The sequence below is a fragment of the Microtus oregoni genome, unplaced genomic scaffold, assembly GCF_018167655.1.
Source record: "Microtus oregoni isolate MIOR12 unplaced genomic scaffold, Mior012 000026F_ref0000081, whole genome shotgun sequence".
Taxonomy (NCBI): Eukaryota; Metazoa; Chordata; class Mammalia; order Rodentia; family Cricetidae; genus Microtus; species Microtus oregoni.
In genome coordinates, this window is record NW_024543085.1 from 23,859,888 (window position 1) to 23,874,897 (window position 15,010).

At 42.0% G+C, this 15,010-nt stretch overlaps 1 protein-coding gene across 1 annotated transcript in view; it reads left to right on the forward strand.

The window, feature by feature from the left end:
* The window catches only part of Snd1 (staphylococcal nuclease and tudor domain containing 1), a 403,901-nt gene that overhangs the window by 21,964 nt on the left and 366,927 nt on the right, over window positions 1-15,010 (forward strand). The window contains exon 2 of the mRNA XM_041675559.1: window positions 11,227-11,376. Coding sequence (XP_041531493.1) covers window positions 11,227-11,376 — 150 coding nt within the window. The remainder of the gene's footprint in view (window positions 1-11,226; window positions 11,377-15,010) is intronic.

The window sequence follows — 15,010 nt, forward strand, 5'->3', positions numbered from 1 at the left end:
GTTTGCTTGCTTTCTTGGTTCTGAGGATTGAAACTATCTCGTCCATGCAAAGTTTGAGCTATGCCATCAGTGAGGTTTTTTCCCCCCCTCTGACCCATTGGTAGCACTTGGTAGCACTGATAGTTTAGCAGTGGAAATGATCTCTCCTAGAAATGGCAGGATTTTGGCAATCTGGATCTCCATTTCTTTTGGTAGAAAGAAAGCTTTTCTTTTGAAATTTTCCCAGCATTCTTTTTAAATTTTTTGGAAGGTTTCAACTGGTTTTATTTTTTTCCCCTCCAAATTGTGCCTTTGCTGTTTATGTGTAGCTGAAATAAAGTGCTTAAAAAACCATCTCTTCTGTGCTTTATTTACTGTTTATAAAAACAAACATCACACCTTCATTTTTACTCCTCAAATGAACATGTTTCCTCACCAGAGGACTTTTAATTCTTCATGATAATCTGTGTTGGATTTCTTTTTTCATATCAGGATATTAAATATAAGAGTTATGAGCAACACTAGACTATGTTCTGTGGCTCTTCAGAATTAAATCTCAGTGTATGGGGGTCCAGTAGGCATATGCTGCCAACTTTATTTCCTCATTGTTCAGGAAAGTAATATTCTCTTCCTGATCTTTACTGCGTACTTTGGTTTGATGCTCTAGTCTTTCTTTGTACTTTATTATTATTATTTAGATTATAATGCTTAAGGAAATTCCTTTTTCTTTAGGCTCTGAGGGTTAAGAGTTCTAATCACTGTAGTACTTTTCTGTACCTTTAAGGCAGAGTGCCTGAGCCTAATCATTTGGTAGAAGGTTCAAAGGCACATTTGTCATGATATCCTTAGGATCTGGAGTTCATTTACTTTTTTGCTTATTTATTTTTGAGATTCTACATTAATTACAACATTTCCCCTTTCCCTTTTCTCCAAATTCTCCCATATACCCTCTCTTGCTCTCCTTCAAGGTTATTGATTGCCTTTTATCAATTATTATTGCATGCATATATGCACTTACATGCATATCTTTCCTGAATATGACCTGAGTCCATATAATGTTACATGCATGTTTATTTTTAGGACTGACCATTTTGACACTGGACAACCAGTTGGTCTGCTCTTCCCTAGAGAAGGTCACCCCTTCCGGACAGCTTCACTCAGCTTCCTATAGTTTGTGTGTAGATTGAGGCCTCCTGAGCTTTTTTTTTCTCTGTGCACTTTGACTTTTCTTGGTGTTTTTGTTCAGCTCCCAATTGGCCAGTCATGTTGGTAAGATCTTATTCGTAGAGCTTCTGATGTTACTAGGAGAACAGTCTTCCCAGGAAACTTCCTGATCTTCTGGCTTTTCAGTCTTCCTACCCCTCTTCCACAATGTTCTCTGAGCCTTATGTGTAGGAATGTTTTATAGATGTAGCCATTGTGACTAGGCTTTATTTACGTTTGCTTCTTTCTTTGATCAGGTCATGTGACTATTGTCCTGTATTTTTTTTGTTGTTGTTGTTGTTGTTTGACAACTGGGATGAATTTCTTTGAAATGATAAGGGGTCCACTACATACGAGTCTTTTCTCCCTGTATTCTGTGTGTCTTGTGGTTGAATAGCAGATCTTATTCTCTAAGTCTGTGGCAGTCAAAAGAGCCCACTGGCAGGTGGAGAGCAAGGTCTGTAAACAGCCCTGCTGTGCCTTCCAGGAGAATGAGTTCCTGTCTTACTGGGGAAGCTTCACGTGTACAGGGGCTTGCCAGTACTTATTTTTGTAAGTCTCCAGTATTGGTTCATTATTGTAAGGGGCCACTTGTAGGTTCCTGACTGCTCAGCCCCGAAATAATCACACAGAAACTATATTATTTAAATCACTGCTTGGCCCATTAGCTCTAGCTTCTTGTTTGCTAACTCTTACATCTTAATTTAACCCATCTCCATTAATCTGCATTACCACAAGGTTGTGGCCTACCAGCAGTTTCAGTACATCTGTGGGCTCCCTGGCTTCTACCTGACTCCGCCTTTCCTTCTCCCAGCATTCAGTTTAATTTTTCCTCCCTACTTCTATTCCCTGCACAGGCCCAAGACAGTTTCTTTATTAACCAATGGTATTCACAGCTTATAGAGGGGAATCCCACATCAGGTAATGGTTCTCATATATGTAGTATTTAGGTTTTACTGGAAAGTATGCTGGGATGGTATTACATTACTATGCCATATTTTCCTCGTCTATAAAACAGAAGATGATAGAGAAAATGATTTATGATTTCTTGGCATTTCCTGTGCTCTGTAATCGATTTAGGCTGCTGTGCATTATTATCATAGCCAGTCCATAATTAGTATCAAATATCATTATTGCGTATTGGACAAAGTTAAAAAGAATAGATTTAGTTTTGCTCTTGATTGTAGATCAAGGTCAGAGGGCTAGATCTGATACTGGCCTTTAAAATTTTTAAGAATGATGGTGGTGGGGGCTGGAGAGATGGCTCAGAGGTTAAGAGCATTGCCTGCTCTTCCAAAGGTCCTGAGTTCAATTCCCAGCAACCACATGGTGGCTCACAACCATCTGTAGTGGGGTCTGGTGCCCTCTTCTGGCATACACACAGACAGAATATTGTATACATAATAAATAAAAAAAAAAAAAGAATGATGGTGGTGGTGGTGTGTGTGTTTCACAAATGCTGCTGTGATTTGGAGCCTCCAGCTGATGGGGGCTGACTTTTTGAATACTTTGGTTTTTTTTATTAATTAATTAATTATTTATTTAATATGTATACAATACTCTGTCTGTATGTATGCCTGCAGGCCAGAAGAGGACACCAGACCCCATTACAGATAGTTGTGAGCCACCATGTGGCTGCTGGGAATTGAACTCAGGACCTTTGGAAGAGCAGGCAATGCTCTTAACCACTGAGCCATCTCTCCAGCCCCTGACTTTTTGAATACTTTGGTCTCTGACACCAGCTCTGCAGGCTGCAGAGACAGCTCCCAAGCACTTGTTTCTGTGTGCTGATACCATGTGGTGTTAGGCTGAAGTCACCGTAGCCATCTGCTTTCCGAGTCTTCAGCTGCAAAAGAAAAAGTCCAAATGCTCTCTTCTGACTCCTTTGGTGATGCTGAGATTAACAACCTGAAAACCTGTTTGTGTTACTGGCTGGGGAACGAGTCAGAGAAATAGCAGGGTCCGAGAAGCCCTACGTTTCTGGTTAATTGTTTTTGAATGGTAGTGTCTTTAATTTAGTCTTGCTTTTTGATTTTTTGGGGTGGGGTGGGGAATCAGGAAGACTGAAGCAGGAAGACAAGTGTTCTGGGCTATCTCATGGTTCACACATGTTCTTTTGTGATTGCCTGCTTTGTCTGAATGCCTTTCTTTTTTTGTTCTTTTTTTTTAAAATTTTATTTATTTTATTTTACGTGCACTGGTGTTTTGCCTGTATGTATGTCTGTGTGAGAGTGTCAGATCCTCTGGAACTGGAGTTACAAAAAGCTGTGAGCAACCATATGGGTGCTGGGAATTGAATCTGGGTTCTCTAGAAGAGCAGCCAGTGCTCTCACCTCCTGAGCCATCTCTCCAGCCCTCCTGAATGACTGCCTGATTCTCAAGAGATGATTCTTTCTTTGGCAGCAATAGCTTTGGTTGGCAGGATGCTGTTCCCTGATAGACTGAAAATTTCCAAACTTAGTATCTCCAGTTGTTTCTGTGTTTATTCAGTTTCTTAGGATGTTTCTGGATATTAAACAGTTCTGAGCTATATATGCTTCACAACTATTGTACCCACTGTTCTTTCTCTTCCACTCCCCACCTGCCTCTGTCTTGTGATACAGAGGTTTGGAACTTAGGGCCTAGCGGCTGAAACCAGCCTTGTTTTCATGGTATTGCTGTGTATTGAAATAATGCTTTCTGTTGTGATTAAGTTCTGTTTCTTTCTTTCTCTTTTGGTTGTTTGTGCTTTTGGTGTCGTATCTAAAAAGTGATCATCTAACGGAAGGTTATGCAGATTACATGTCTGTTTTGGTCTCAGACTTTTCTAAATTTGACTTGCTTTCATATCTGTGATTCTTTTTGAATTTCTTTTGTTTATAGTGTGAGATAGAGATCAAGCTTCATCCTTCTGTGTGTGGCTGCACCCTATGTTGGAAGTTCTACTTTTCTGCATTGAATTATCTAGGCACCTTTGTTCAAAACGTATACTAGATTGTAAGTGTGTGGATGTGATGTGGACCTGTTTTTCTATCTATCTTCAGTTGCCTGCCATTAATCCTTTATATTGGCCCTTCTGTTGTCAATGTTGCCCTTGTCACATGTCTTTTATAAGAGATAAAAATGCCCTGGTGAGCCAGTCCTCTTTGCAGAGCCAGTAAGATACCCTTCTTGGACCAAGATGATTTTGCTCTTGAATTGGGAAAAATACTAGCCAGTATTTATATATATGATTGTGTTTGTATAACTAGTGAGAGTGTATTATCTAGTTTTCTGTCTTGTGATGACAGTGGTCTGGATGTTCAAGAGTTAAGTATACGCAGTCATTTATCAGAACCTTGTGAAGATTTAATGTCGTGTTCTGTTGCTGGGCAACATTTTAGTGGCTCTCCATATAGTATTTCACTGTACGTAAATCTCCCAGTGACCCTGTAAGTGGCTTTGAACAGTTTGAAATCCCATTTTTTTCCCCCTCTGTGGCTGTCTGACTCGTGCCTTGAAGCCAGATCCTTTGAATCCCACCACATCCCTCTGCAACCTTTATAGGCAGAGCCGAGAAGGGTCATATTCATAACCTCATTCAGACTGACTCATTATGACAGCTGGTTTCACAATCCTCCTAGCAGGTAGTCCTGAGATCATTTTTCTAGAATATGTCATCTTACTATTCTAATTGAATAAAGTGGTAACCATATGACTTGTTTTCTATGCCCTATAAATTAGCAATTAAGGATAATTACTCTATTCATGAAAGTTTGTAACATGAATCAGTCAGTGGAGCTTTGGTAAATCAATTACCCATGACAGTTTCCTCACACTCTTTATTCTTCTGAAATTAAAAATATGATAAATGCTACGTTTTCCTCGCGTATGTTTGTCTCTCCACTTGAGCGTCAGCTCTCCAGGAACAGAAACTTTTGTCTTTTATTCCCCTGAAATATGCAGCTTGCCTAGAACAATATCCCACACATTGTTGGTATTTAATAAGCATTTTTGAAAAGTCAATCAATCAATTAATTAACTTTGAAAAACCTGGCATCTGTTTATTATGAAAACTGGCTTGATGCAATATGAAATAGAAATCTGATTTATAGGATGTTGTTCTTTTTCATGTTTTATGTAGATATTTTAAGCATTTTTCCCTTGGTTTTTATTGGGTATAAGAGTTTCAATAATGGAAGTCTTTTAGAATATTTTTATGGAGGAAGGACTTGAATAAGAACTGTTGGCAAGGCAGTTTATCAATGCTTGGAAAATGTGTTATAGATAACTGCAAGAAGGGTATAGTGTATTTTGAATGATTTCAGAGTCTATAAATAGGAGGAAAACTAGTCTTCCTTACCAGATGGGTTTCATTCTTCCACATTGCCCTGCAGACACAGTGTTTTCCTGCCTTTAATGCCATCAGTAAACAATGGGTAAACCATTTCAGAAGAAAGTTGTACCCATGTTAGTCTTTTCTGGCTGGAGCAATCGGAGATAGGAGTCCTTGTCATGACGAATCAGCCTTTAGGAGATTAAATTAGTATATTTAATAATAAAGAATACACAGAGAATCTTACGTGAATTGAAAGGGTTAGGGAGGTGGCTTAGTCAGTAAAGTGCTTGCTGTACAAGCATGAGGACCTGAATTTGATCCCCAGTACCTATATAAGAGAGCCAGACATGGTGCCCTGCTCCTCCAATTTCAGCTGGGGAGGTGGAGACAGGCAGATGGATTTCTGCAACTTGTTGGCTAGGGAATCATTGAAATCTAGGTTCTGTGAGAGACTCAGCCTCAAAAAATAAAGTGGAGAGTGATAGAGGAAGATGTGCTGTTGACCCTGACCTCTGTACAATGAGGACTCGAGAGATGGCTCAATGGTTCAGAGTGCTTACTGCTCTTTCATAGGACCCAAGTTCAATTCCTGATGGCTTATCATTGTCTGTAATTTCAGCTCTAGGGCATCTATTGATGCCTTCTGGCCTCAGTGGGTACTGATGCACATACATGCACATATTCACATACAGACACAAAAGACATGCTTGAATAAAAAGTAAAATCTAAAAAGGAAGAAAGGTTAAAAATAAAGAGCATTTTTTTCTTTTAAAGATTTATTTATTTATTATGTATACAATGTTCTGGCTGCATGTGTGCCTACACGCCAGAAGAGGGCACCAGATCTCATTACAGATGGCTGTGAGCCACCATGTGGTTGCTGGGAATTGAACTCAGGACCTCTGGAAGGAAAGTCAGTGCTCTTAATCTCTGAGCCATCTCTCCAGCCCCAAAGAGCATTTTCTTATAACTGGATTGGGAACAAGTTTTTGCTTGTGTAGCCTCAGTGGAGTGATGTAGGCCAAGGTCTGTGTGCTTAGGGCACTGGAGGCATCAACTGGAGAGCTAGTTTAAAAAATATTAGGATCTGCATATTGCTTGATAGAATTCTCATGAACAGGTAGTAGAGTGGTTAGATCAGTTGTGATAGAGTAATACAATAAAATACCATAGTCATGAAAATGAGTTGTATTTCACATCAGCATAGATTTTTACTAAAAAGAATTAGTAAAATAAATGTCATTGTATAGAAGACTCAACTAGTAGAGCTCAGCAATAGACAAAATGAAGTTCTGTTGCTTAAAGATACTTAAGATGAATGGGACACAAGTGTGCAAAAGAGCAAGGGAACAACTCTCTCGTGGTCAGAGTGGTGGTGGGCATCAGAAGATGAGTAGAAAGGACATGGGGGTGTCCTTAGGGTTTCTATTGCCGTGAAGAGATACTGTGACCACAGCAACATTTCTAAGGCTCATTATTGTCACGGTGGGAAACCTGGCTGTGCACAGGCAGACATGGTGCTGGGGATGGAGCTGAAAAGTCTACGTCCAGATTGGCAGGCAGCAGGAAAAGAGAGTGACACTGGGCCTGTCTTGAGCTTCTGAAACCTCAAAGCCCACCTCCAGTGACACATTTCTTCCAGCAAAATCACACCTCCATCAAGGCCACACCTGCCATTCCCTATGGGCCTCTGGGTCCCATTTTCATTCAAATGACCATATTCCACTCCCTGACCTCCATAGACTTTTGGTCGTATCATAATGCAAAATGCATTTAGTCCACCTTCAAAAGTCTCAGTAGTCTATTACAGTATCAGCACTGTTTAAAAATCCAAAGCAAAGTCTCTCAAAGTCATGCATTCTCTTAACTGTAATCTGTCTAAAATCAAAATAATAAACCAGATCACATATTTCCAACATATAATGGCACAGGATATACATTACCATTCCAAATGGAAGGAAAAAGAGCGTAATGAGGGACTACTTGACCAAAGCAAGACTGAAAACCAGCAGGGCGAACTCCAAACTCTGCATCTCCATGATGTCAAAACACTGCAGATCTCCAACTCTATTAATCTTCGTTGACTGCAGCACACTTCTTTCTTGGGCTGGTTCACTCCCTGTTAGCAGCTCTCTTCAGCCGGTATCCTGTGACTCTGGCCTCTCTTAACATCTTGTGTTTTCTTTTTTTTCCCCCAACCCATTTCTACTTTTCATTTTGAGAGAAGATTTATGAAGTTGTCCGTATGGGTTCTTAACTTGCTCTGCAAACCAAATGGTTCTTCTTGTTGATACCGTAAAGCAAAGATCGCAGGCTTCCCCACCAGGCTCTGCCCTGCTCTATTTTTTACTCTACAACGACACATGTAAATACTTGCTCAATCTTTAATCAGTTTATATTTTGAAGTTCTTATCAGAGGAAGAGAACTTTACTTTTTTTGGTTGGTTGGTTGATTGGTTTTGGTTGTGGGTTTTTCTTTGTTTGTTGGCTTGTTTGCTTGCTTGCTTGCTTGATTTTAGAGACAATGTTTCTTTCTGTGTATCCCTGGTTGTCCTGGAGCTTGCTCTGTAGACCAGGTTGGCCTCTAACACACACATCTTGGGTTTTCATTTTTTTTTTTTTTGCTTTTTCGAGACAGGGTTTCTCTGTGGTTTTGGAGCCTGTCCTGGAACTAGCTCTTGTAGACCAGGCTGGTCTCGAACTCACAGAGATCTGCCTGCCTCTGCCTCCCAAGTGCTGGGATTAAAGGCGTGCGCCACCACTGCCCGGCTACATCTTGGGTTTTCTAAGGTAATGGAGGCTTAGCCTTCATAGCTTCATACAGTGGCCTCTTTGGGCCTCCATCCAGGGATGCCCCTGACATAAGCCAGGCCTCAGTGGCTTAGTCGAGGTGGGGAATATCCCTTTCTTATATCCGTGACTTTAAAGTCAGAACCACATGGCTACAGTTGTCAAATTCTGTTATTTGCTGGGACTAGAACATGGCCTTTTTGTTCAAGTACATTTTGACCAGCTTTCTGGTTTTTTTTTTTTTTGTTTGTTTTTGGTTTTTCGAGACAGAGTTTCTCTGTGGTTTTGGAGCCTGTCCTGGAACTAGCTCTTGTAGACCAGGCTGGTCTCGAACTCACAGAGATCTGCCTGCCTCTGCCTCCCAAGTGCTGGGATTAAAGGCGTGCGCCACCACCGCCCGGCCCTGCTTTCTGTTTTTGATGGTTTACTGCCTACGTTGGGCTGTTCTGGAACTCATTCTGTAGACCAGTTGGCCTCCAACTCAGAGATCTACCTGCCTCTGCCTTCGTTGGGATTAAAGACTTGTGCCACTGCACCTGCCTCTGAGCTTTTCTTTAGTTCCGTTTTACGAGTTGGAAGCTTAGCTGGGTGGGATCTTGCCTTGAGGTCACCACTCCCTTTATTCCTTTTAATGTCAGGCTTTTTGATCTGTTTGTCTCCTTGAACTTTTCCTGGTGCCCCCTTTCTCCTCAAACTGTACATTTTGTATTTTTTTTTCTTGCTCAGTTTTCTCCTTTTCATTACAAATCTGCATAAGCACGGTCACTAAAAAGCAAACAACTTAGTCAAAACTAGGCTCTCTGGAAATCTCCACCAAAGCTCTTAATACATAACTTGAATTTAGCCTCAGGTAGATTTTTTTTTTCCTTGGATAAGCAGAAAGCAGCTACATTCTTTGCAAAAATATCACAAAATTGGTCTCTATGCCACATACTAATATTATTCATCTCTGAAACCTCTTGAGCCAGGCACCCGCAGTCCAAATCACCCTCTGCACCACTGTCTTTCATGCTCATTAAGCCCTGCTTAAAGCATTCAAAAGCCTGGTCCGGCCTGGTATAGACTTTTGTCTTAGGGTTTCTATTGCTGTGAAGAGACACCATGACAACTCCTTTTTTTTTTTGTTGCTTGTTTGTTTTTGAGATAGGGTTTCTTGGTTTAACAGCCCTGGCTGTCCTGGAATTCACACTGTATTCCAGGCTGGCCTCTGCCTCCCCATTGCTGGGATTAAAGGCATGTGCCAGCACTGTCTGGTGACCATGACAACTCTTATAAAGGAAAACATTTAATTGTGTCTGTCTTACAGGTTCACAGGTTTAATCCATTATCGTCATGGTGGGAAGCATGCATGACAGGTAGACATGGTGCTGGACAGGAGCTGAAAGTTCTACATCCAGTTTGGCAGGCAACAGAGTGACACTGGGTCTGGCTTGAACTTCGGAAACTTGAAAGCCCACTTCCCAGTGACATGCTTCCTTCAGCTGGCCACACCTCTAATAGTGGGCCTATGGGGATTTTCATTCAAACCACCAACACTTCCGGCAGTGTTCTGGCTTGTGCATAGTGGTTACTCACTTTTTTACTTTTCTTATTCTCTGAATCATGTATTTATGATAATTTTTCAAATTTTTAAAGCATTAGTTGAGGAGAGGAAGAATGTCTGCTAGTGGGTGTGTGGAAGAGTCTTCCCCTCTTACTCCTTCAGAGGGAGCTTCCATCACAGGGCTCTCTGTTGAAATACGGAGCGGCGGGCTGTGTCCCACCACCCGGCTAGCTTTACCTGAAATAATTACACGGAAACTGTATTCTTTTAAACACCGCTTGGCCCATTTCTATCTAGCCTTTTCTCGGCTAGCTCTCGCACCTGGACTAGCGCATTTCTAATAATCTGCTGTAGCCCACCAGCTGGCTTACCAGGAATGATCTTAACCTCCATCTGTCTGGAGTGGGAGAACCATGGCGACTCCCTGACTCAGCTTCTTTCTCCCAGCATTCTGTTCTGTTTACTCCACCCACCTATGTTTTAACCTATGAGGGCCAAGCAGTTTCTTTATTGCTTAACCAGTGAAATCAACAGATTGATATATGACACTCCCACATCAGCTCTCCTCTGAGCAGTAGCCTCCACACTAACCTTTCAGTAGCTGTTTGTGTCCAAGCATGGAGTTGAGAACCCTGCAGACTGAGTGAGCCCCGCTGTCTGTCAGAGTAGCCTCACTAAGCAGAGGCAGTCTGAGTAGCTTGTGTCCTTTTACTGCGTGCCTCTTTTTCTCTTCTTACTCAAAATCTTTCCTTTTGCAGCCCCTCAGGTATTTAAAAGTTAATGCCAGTGAACTTCAGAGCCTTTTCACAGTTGCAAATAGGTTTTGTTTAGGCTTCTTAGGCAGGAGTAGAAAGAAGCTGACACACTTAGGAATGTTAGTGTTCAGGATGTGGGCTTTTAGAGAGCAGGACTTGTGTCTATCTCGTTTGATGTTGCACATGCTCTGGTGTTTCCTGCCCTTGGCCCTGATTATGTAGGGTTCCTTTCTTTAGCTTTCCCTTTCTCTAAGTGTTCTAGTTTGCCTCATTCTAGAATGGAGAGTGTGGAGATATTAACCTATTAATAATTGAAAAGAACAGTGTTGATGCATGCTGGGATAAAATTACAAAGGTCTTTACCCTCTGTGTCTCATGTCTTTTTATCCCAGTCTGTTCATTTATGGCCTTTCTGTTGTTTATTTAATTCTTACTTATATTTTTGAGTCCATCATTTCTGAATCTGGACGAAGGCTCTTTGTAGATAAGTTCTCTTTCAAAATTCAAGCCAAATTCTGTTCATTTCCTCATTCTATGGATATATTTGGGGGACCCTGGGGTGCAAGGTGCCGTTCTAGATGTCGGGGATTCATTATCATACAGCTTACATTATGTGATACTATTTTCAGACCACCATTCTCTTCTTTTAACCTGTGTAGGTTCTCTCTGGGTGTGCCATCATTGTCCGAGGGCAGCCCCGTGGTGGTCCTCCTCCAGAGAGGCAGATCAACCTCAGCAACATTCGCGCTGGAAATCTTGCCCGACGGGCGGCTGCCACACAACCAGATGGCAAGGATACACCAGATGAGGTAAGTGTCCTTAGGCATTTCTGAGGCTGTGGGTCTAGTTGGCAGTCTGCTCTCCCCTTTGGTGGAATTCTTTTCTGTTCATGGTGAGTATTTTCTGTCAGGCTGACTCTGGATATATCCCTAGAAGCTTACATCTGTCATTATACAAACACTGTCTGAGTTAGTTGCTTTTCATTTTTCTTTGAGCAACTCAAAGGAGAAAGAGTTTATTCAGCTCAGAACTCAAGGGTACAGTCCATCATAGCAAGGAAGTCAAGGTAGCATGAGCAGAAAACAGCTGATCTCATCAGAATAACCAGGAAGCAGATGTGATGAGTGCTTGTGCCCAGCTGCCTGCCTGCCTGCCAGCTTGTCTCCCTCCCTCCCTCCCTCCCTCCCTCCTTTCCTTCCTCCATACAGATGGGATCTGTGGGGGGGAGAGTCCTCCCATTTCAGCTAACCAAGTCAAGACAGCCCCTCAGACATGCCCAGAGGCTTATTTCCCAGATGATTCTTTACCTCATGGTTGGTTAATTGCAACAACGATAGCAGGGCTGTCCCCAATCCTCTCCTGTAGGCCTCCTGTCTCACTTTTGGGGAACAGACTTAATGTCACATCAGTGTAACAATTTATAAATGATAGCCTGTCAGTGCTTGTGCTAGCCTTTCCTTACAGTTGCCTATATCCCCAAAGCTATCTGAATTTATGAAACTCTAAAGTTTTATGTATTTTTTTTTATCAGTCCTGGGACTTGAAAGCAGGTTCTCACACATGCTGGGCAAGTGCTCTACTACTGAGAAATATCTAGTTCCTTCTTCCCTGCTCCTAATCCTTGACTTTTTGGTTATAAGGTCTCATGTAGCCCAAGCTGACTTCATACTTAAACAGGAGGGGATAGCTTTGAATTTCTGATCCTCCTTGTGCGTTTGGCATTATAGGAATGTGACAGTAAGCCTGGTTTATATGCCACTGGGATTGAACCCAGGGTTTCATGTGTGATAAACAAACACTCCACAACCCAGCCCCTAAACATGAGTTCTTATTACTATTTTTTAAATGGGGTGTGTGTGTGTGTGTGTATGTGTGTGTGTGTTATGCATAGGTTCCTGTGTGGAGGTAAGAGGACAACCTGTGGTAGTCAGTTCTCTCCTTCTACCAGGTGGACTCATGATTCAGGCTTGGTGGCAAGCACCTTTGTCAGCTGAGCCATCTCCTTGGCCCTAAACATGAGATTTTTTAAGGATGAGTTTTAACTGTTTCTGGGCCACTTGTAGCTTGTCACTGTGGTATGCTCCGAGAAGCTACTTCTGATTTTTTTCTCACCTCTCTGCCTCCAACACCCCCAACTCTAACACCTGGCTATCTGGCTTCTCACATCATCTGATTCTTGACTGCTTACATCCTTACCTCTCTCTGGATAGCTGCTGTCCATCCCAGTTGGTGTGGGAGGTGGAGAGAAGATGATTCTCTACACTTGGAAATGTTGGTGCTTGGTTCTCCTTTAGCTGTGTTTCTCTGGTCAGAAACAGAATTTCTGGACTCTTAATTATTTGTTCCTCTCCATCTTAGTAACTTCGAATAGAGATTAGTAATTGGCTGTTCTCTGCTTTTCCCTTTCAAGGAAGTGAAGAAGAAAAGGTAATAGCTCATAAGCTTTTATTTAAGGAAAACATTTAGCTCTTTTCATCTTTAATAGTATTTTTTTAAATAAGGCGATAGTGAAATAGCATTATAGATAATGGAGATGGAGAAAAATCACCCATAATTGTTCTATCAGCAGTAGTTGGTTAGATTCTAAATGACTAAATACATTAAAGTCATTGGTCCTCCATCAGTAACTACAAGTGTTGAGACTAATGTAGTGTCTGTATCTACCTCTGGATTGCTCAATGAGGATTAAATAAGGAAGCATGAAGTGCTTAGTGCATCACAAAGTACTTAATAAATGTTTGGTAATCACTAGTCTGCTAGATCAAGTACTGAAGATTAAACCTCTTTTGGCCTTCTTCAGCCGTTGAGTGAGCATCAGATGGGTAAGTCACTGCTTCGAGCGTTTCTCTTCCTTCAGCTGTGTGCCATAGAATACTTGATTGCTCCTGAGAGGTAAAGAGCTGCCTCTTCTTAGAGGTCATCAAGCTCTTTTCCCTAAAAGGAAGAAGCAGTGCAGCCTCTAAGAAAGGTTTGTTTAATTTCCTGTTCCATGGATGAGAATCTGGGGCCCTGTCTCCTGTGTAGCAGGGCAGTGGAGTCTGAGCAGACTCTTGGCAGGTACCTGGTGCTCCATCTTAGTGGAGCATATGTTTACAGTCCGGTGCTTTCTCTTTTCGAGAGCAGTTTGGTGTCACCAAGCCCTTTCCAGGGACCCGGAAGAGTTCTCTGGAAGTACACTGGCTCACTCAGTGCCATCTACAGAGTAACTCTGAGATGGAGTACTTGGTAGCTGTAGTCACTCTTTCCCAGGCTATGACTATTATTCCTTCCTGCTAAGCCCTAGTTCTTACCCTGTCATGGTCTGGTCTTCCTCCCACACCCTTGGCGTGCAGCGCCTCACAACCCAAAGCAGAAATCTCATTCTCCTTGAGAATTCTCATTTTCCGAGTGCCCCCTCCCCACTTCTGCCTCTCTCTGACCTGTTCCATGTTTCATTGCTATTGATATGATTCTTTTACCTCTTCTATTGTGCTGGGGACATTTAAACAATGTGCCTTTTGACTTCTTTCTTATCATACTTCCTCCAGAGATCTCAGATCTCTGTTCTCCCCTTTTTGGACAGGCTCTCAATCTGTAATCTACACAGAACTCCCTATGTAGACCAGGTTGGCCTCAGGGTGTCTGCTTGAGTACTTAGATTAATGGTGGGTGTCATCATACCTCCAATAGTTTCATACTCTTCCTCGTTATCTTAGACACCAAGTGGTTCTCATTACTCTGACAAGCTACATTCCTAGCCTAGACCACAAGTCCATTTGTGCTATGACTTTCATTTTTCTCCTAATTAAAAAAATACTTATTTTACTATTTTATTTATCTTTTAAGAATTTCATGTTTGAATGCTGTATTTATGTCATTTCCCTCCATCCAACTTCTCTGTGTCCATTCCCTGCTACTCCTCAAATTCAAGGTCTCTTATTCTCCAGTTATTATTGTCACACATACACGCATACACACACTTATAAATATGTTCTGCTTAGTTGATTTTAGTGTTGCTTATACGTCTATGTGTTCAGGGCCAACTGCTTGGTATTGACTCATTCATCACAGGCCTTGAAGCACCTCTGTGGTTATGGGCCCAGTGGTGATCCAGCACTCAGTTTTGCTCCCAGGCTTTTGGAGTCAGTCCCCTCTGCCTTTGCCCTCAGCTCATACTGCTTTCTCCTTCGGGAGTGTTTCCCCGCCAGTGTGATGGTGGCCACCCGCTGTAAGACACAGCCCTGACATTTCCTTCCCTGCCCATCTCTGTGTTCTCAGAGCATTCACAGCGTTTTATCCCTGAGTTGTTTGCGTCTCTCTACTGGACTGTGCGTTCTTCAATCCCTTCTCTCTCTCTCTGTGTCCCTATGTCCGGTCAGCACCTGACTCAGTGCAGGAATACAGTAAATACACGCTTGAATAGATGAGAAAAGAAACCGAGTGGCACAGTGAAGCACCAGCTTT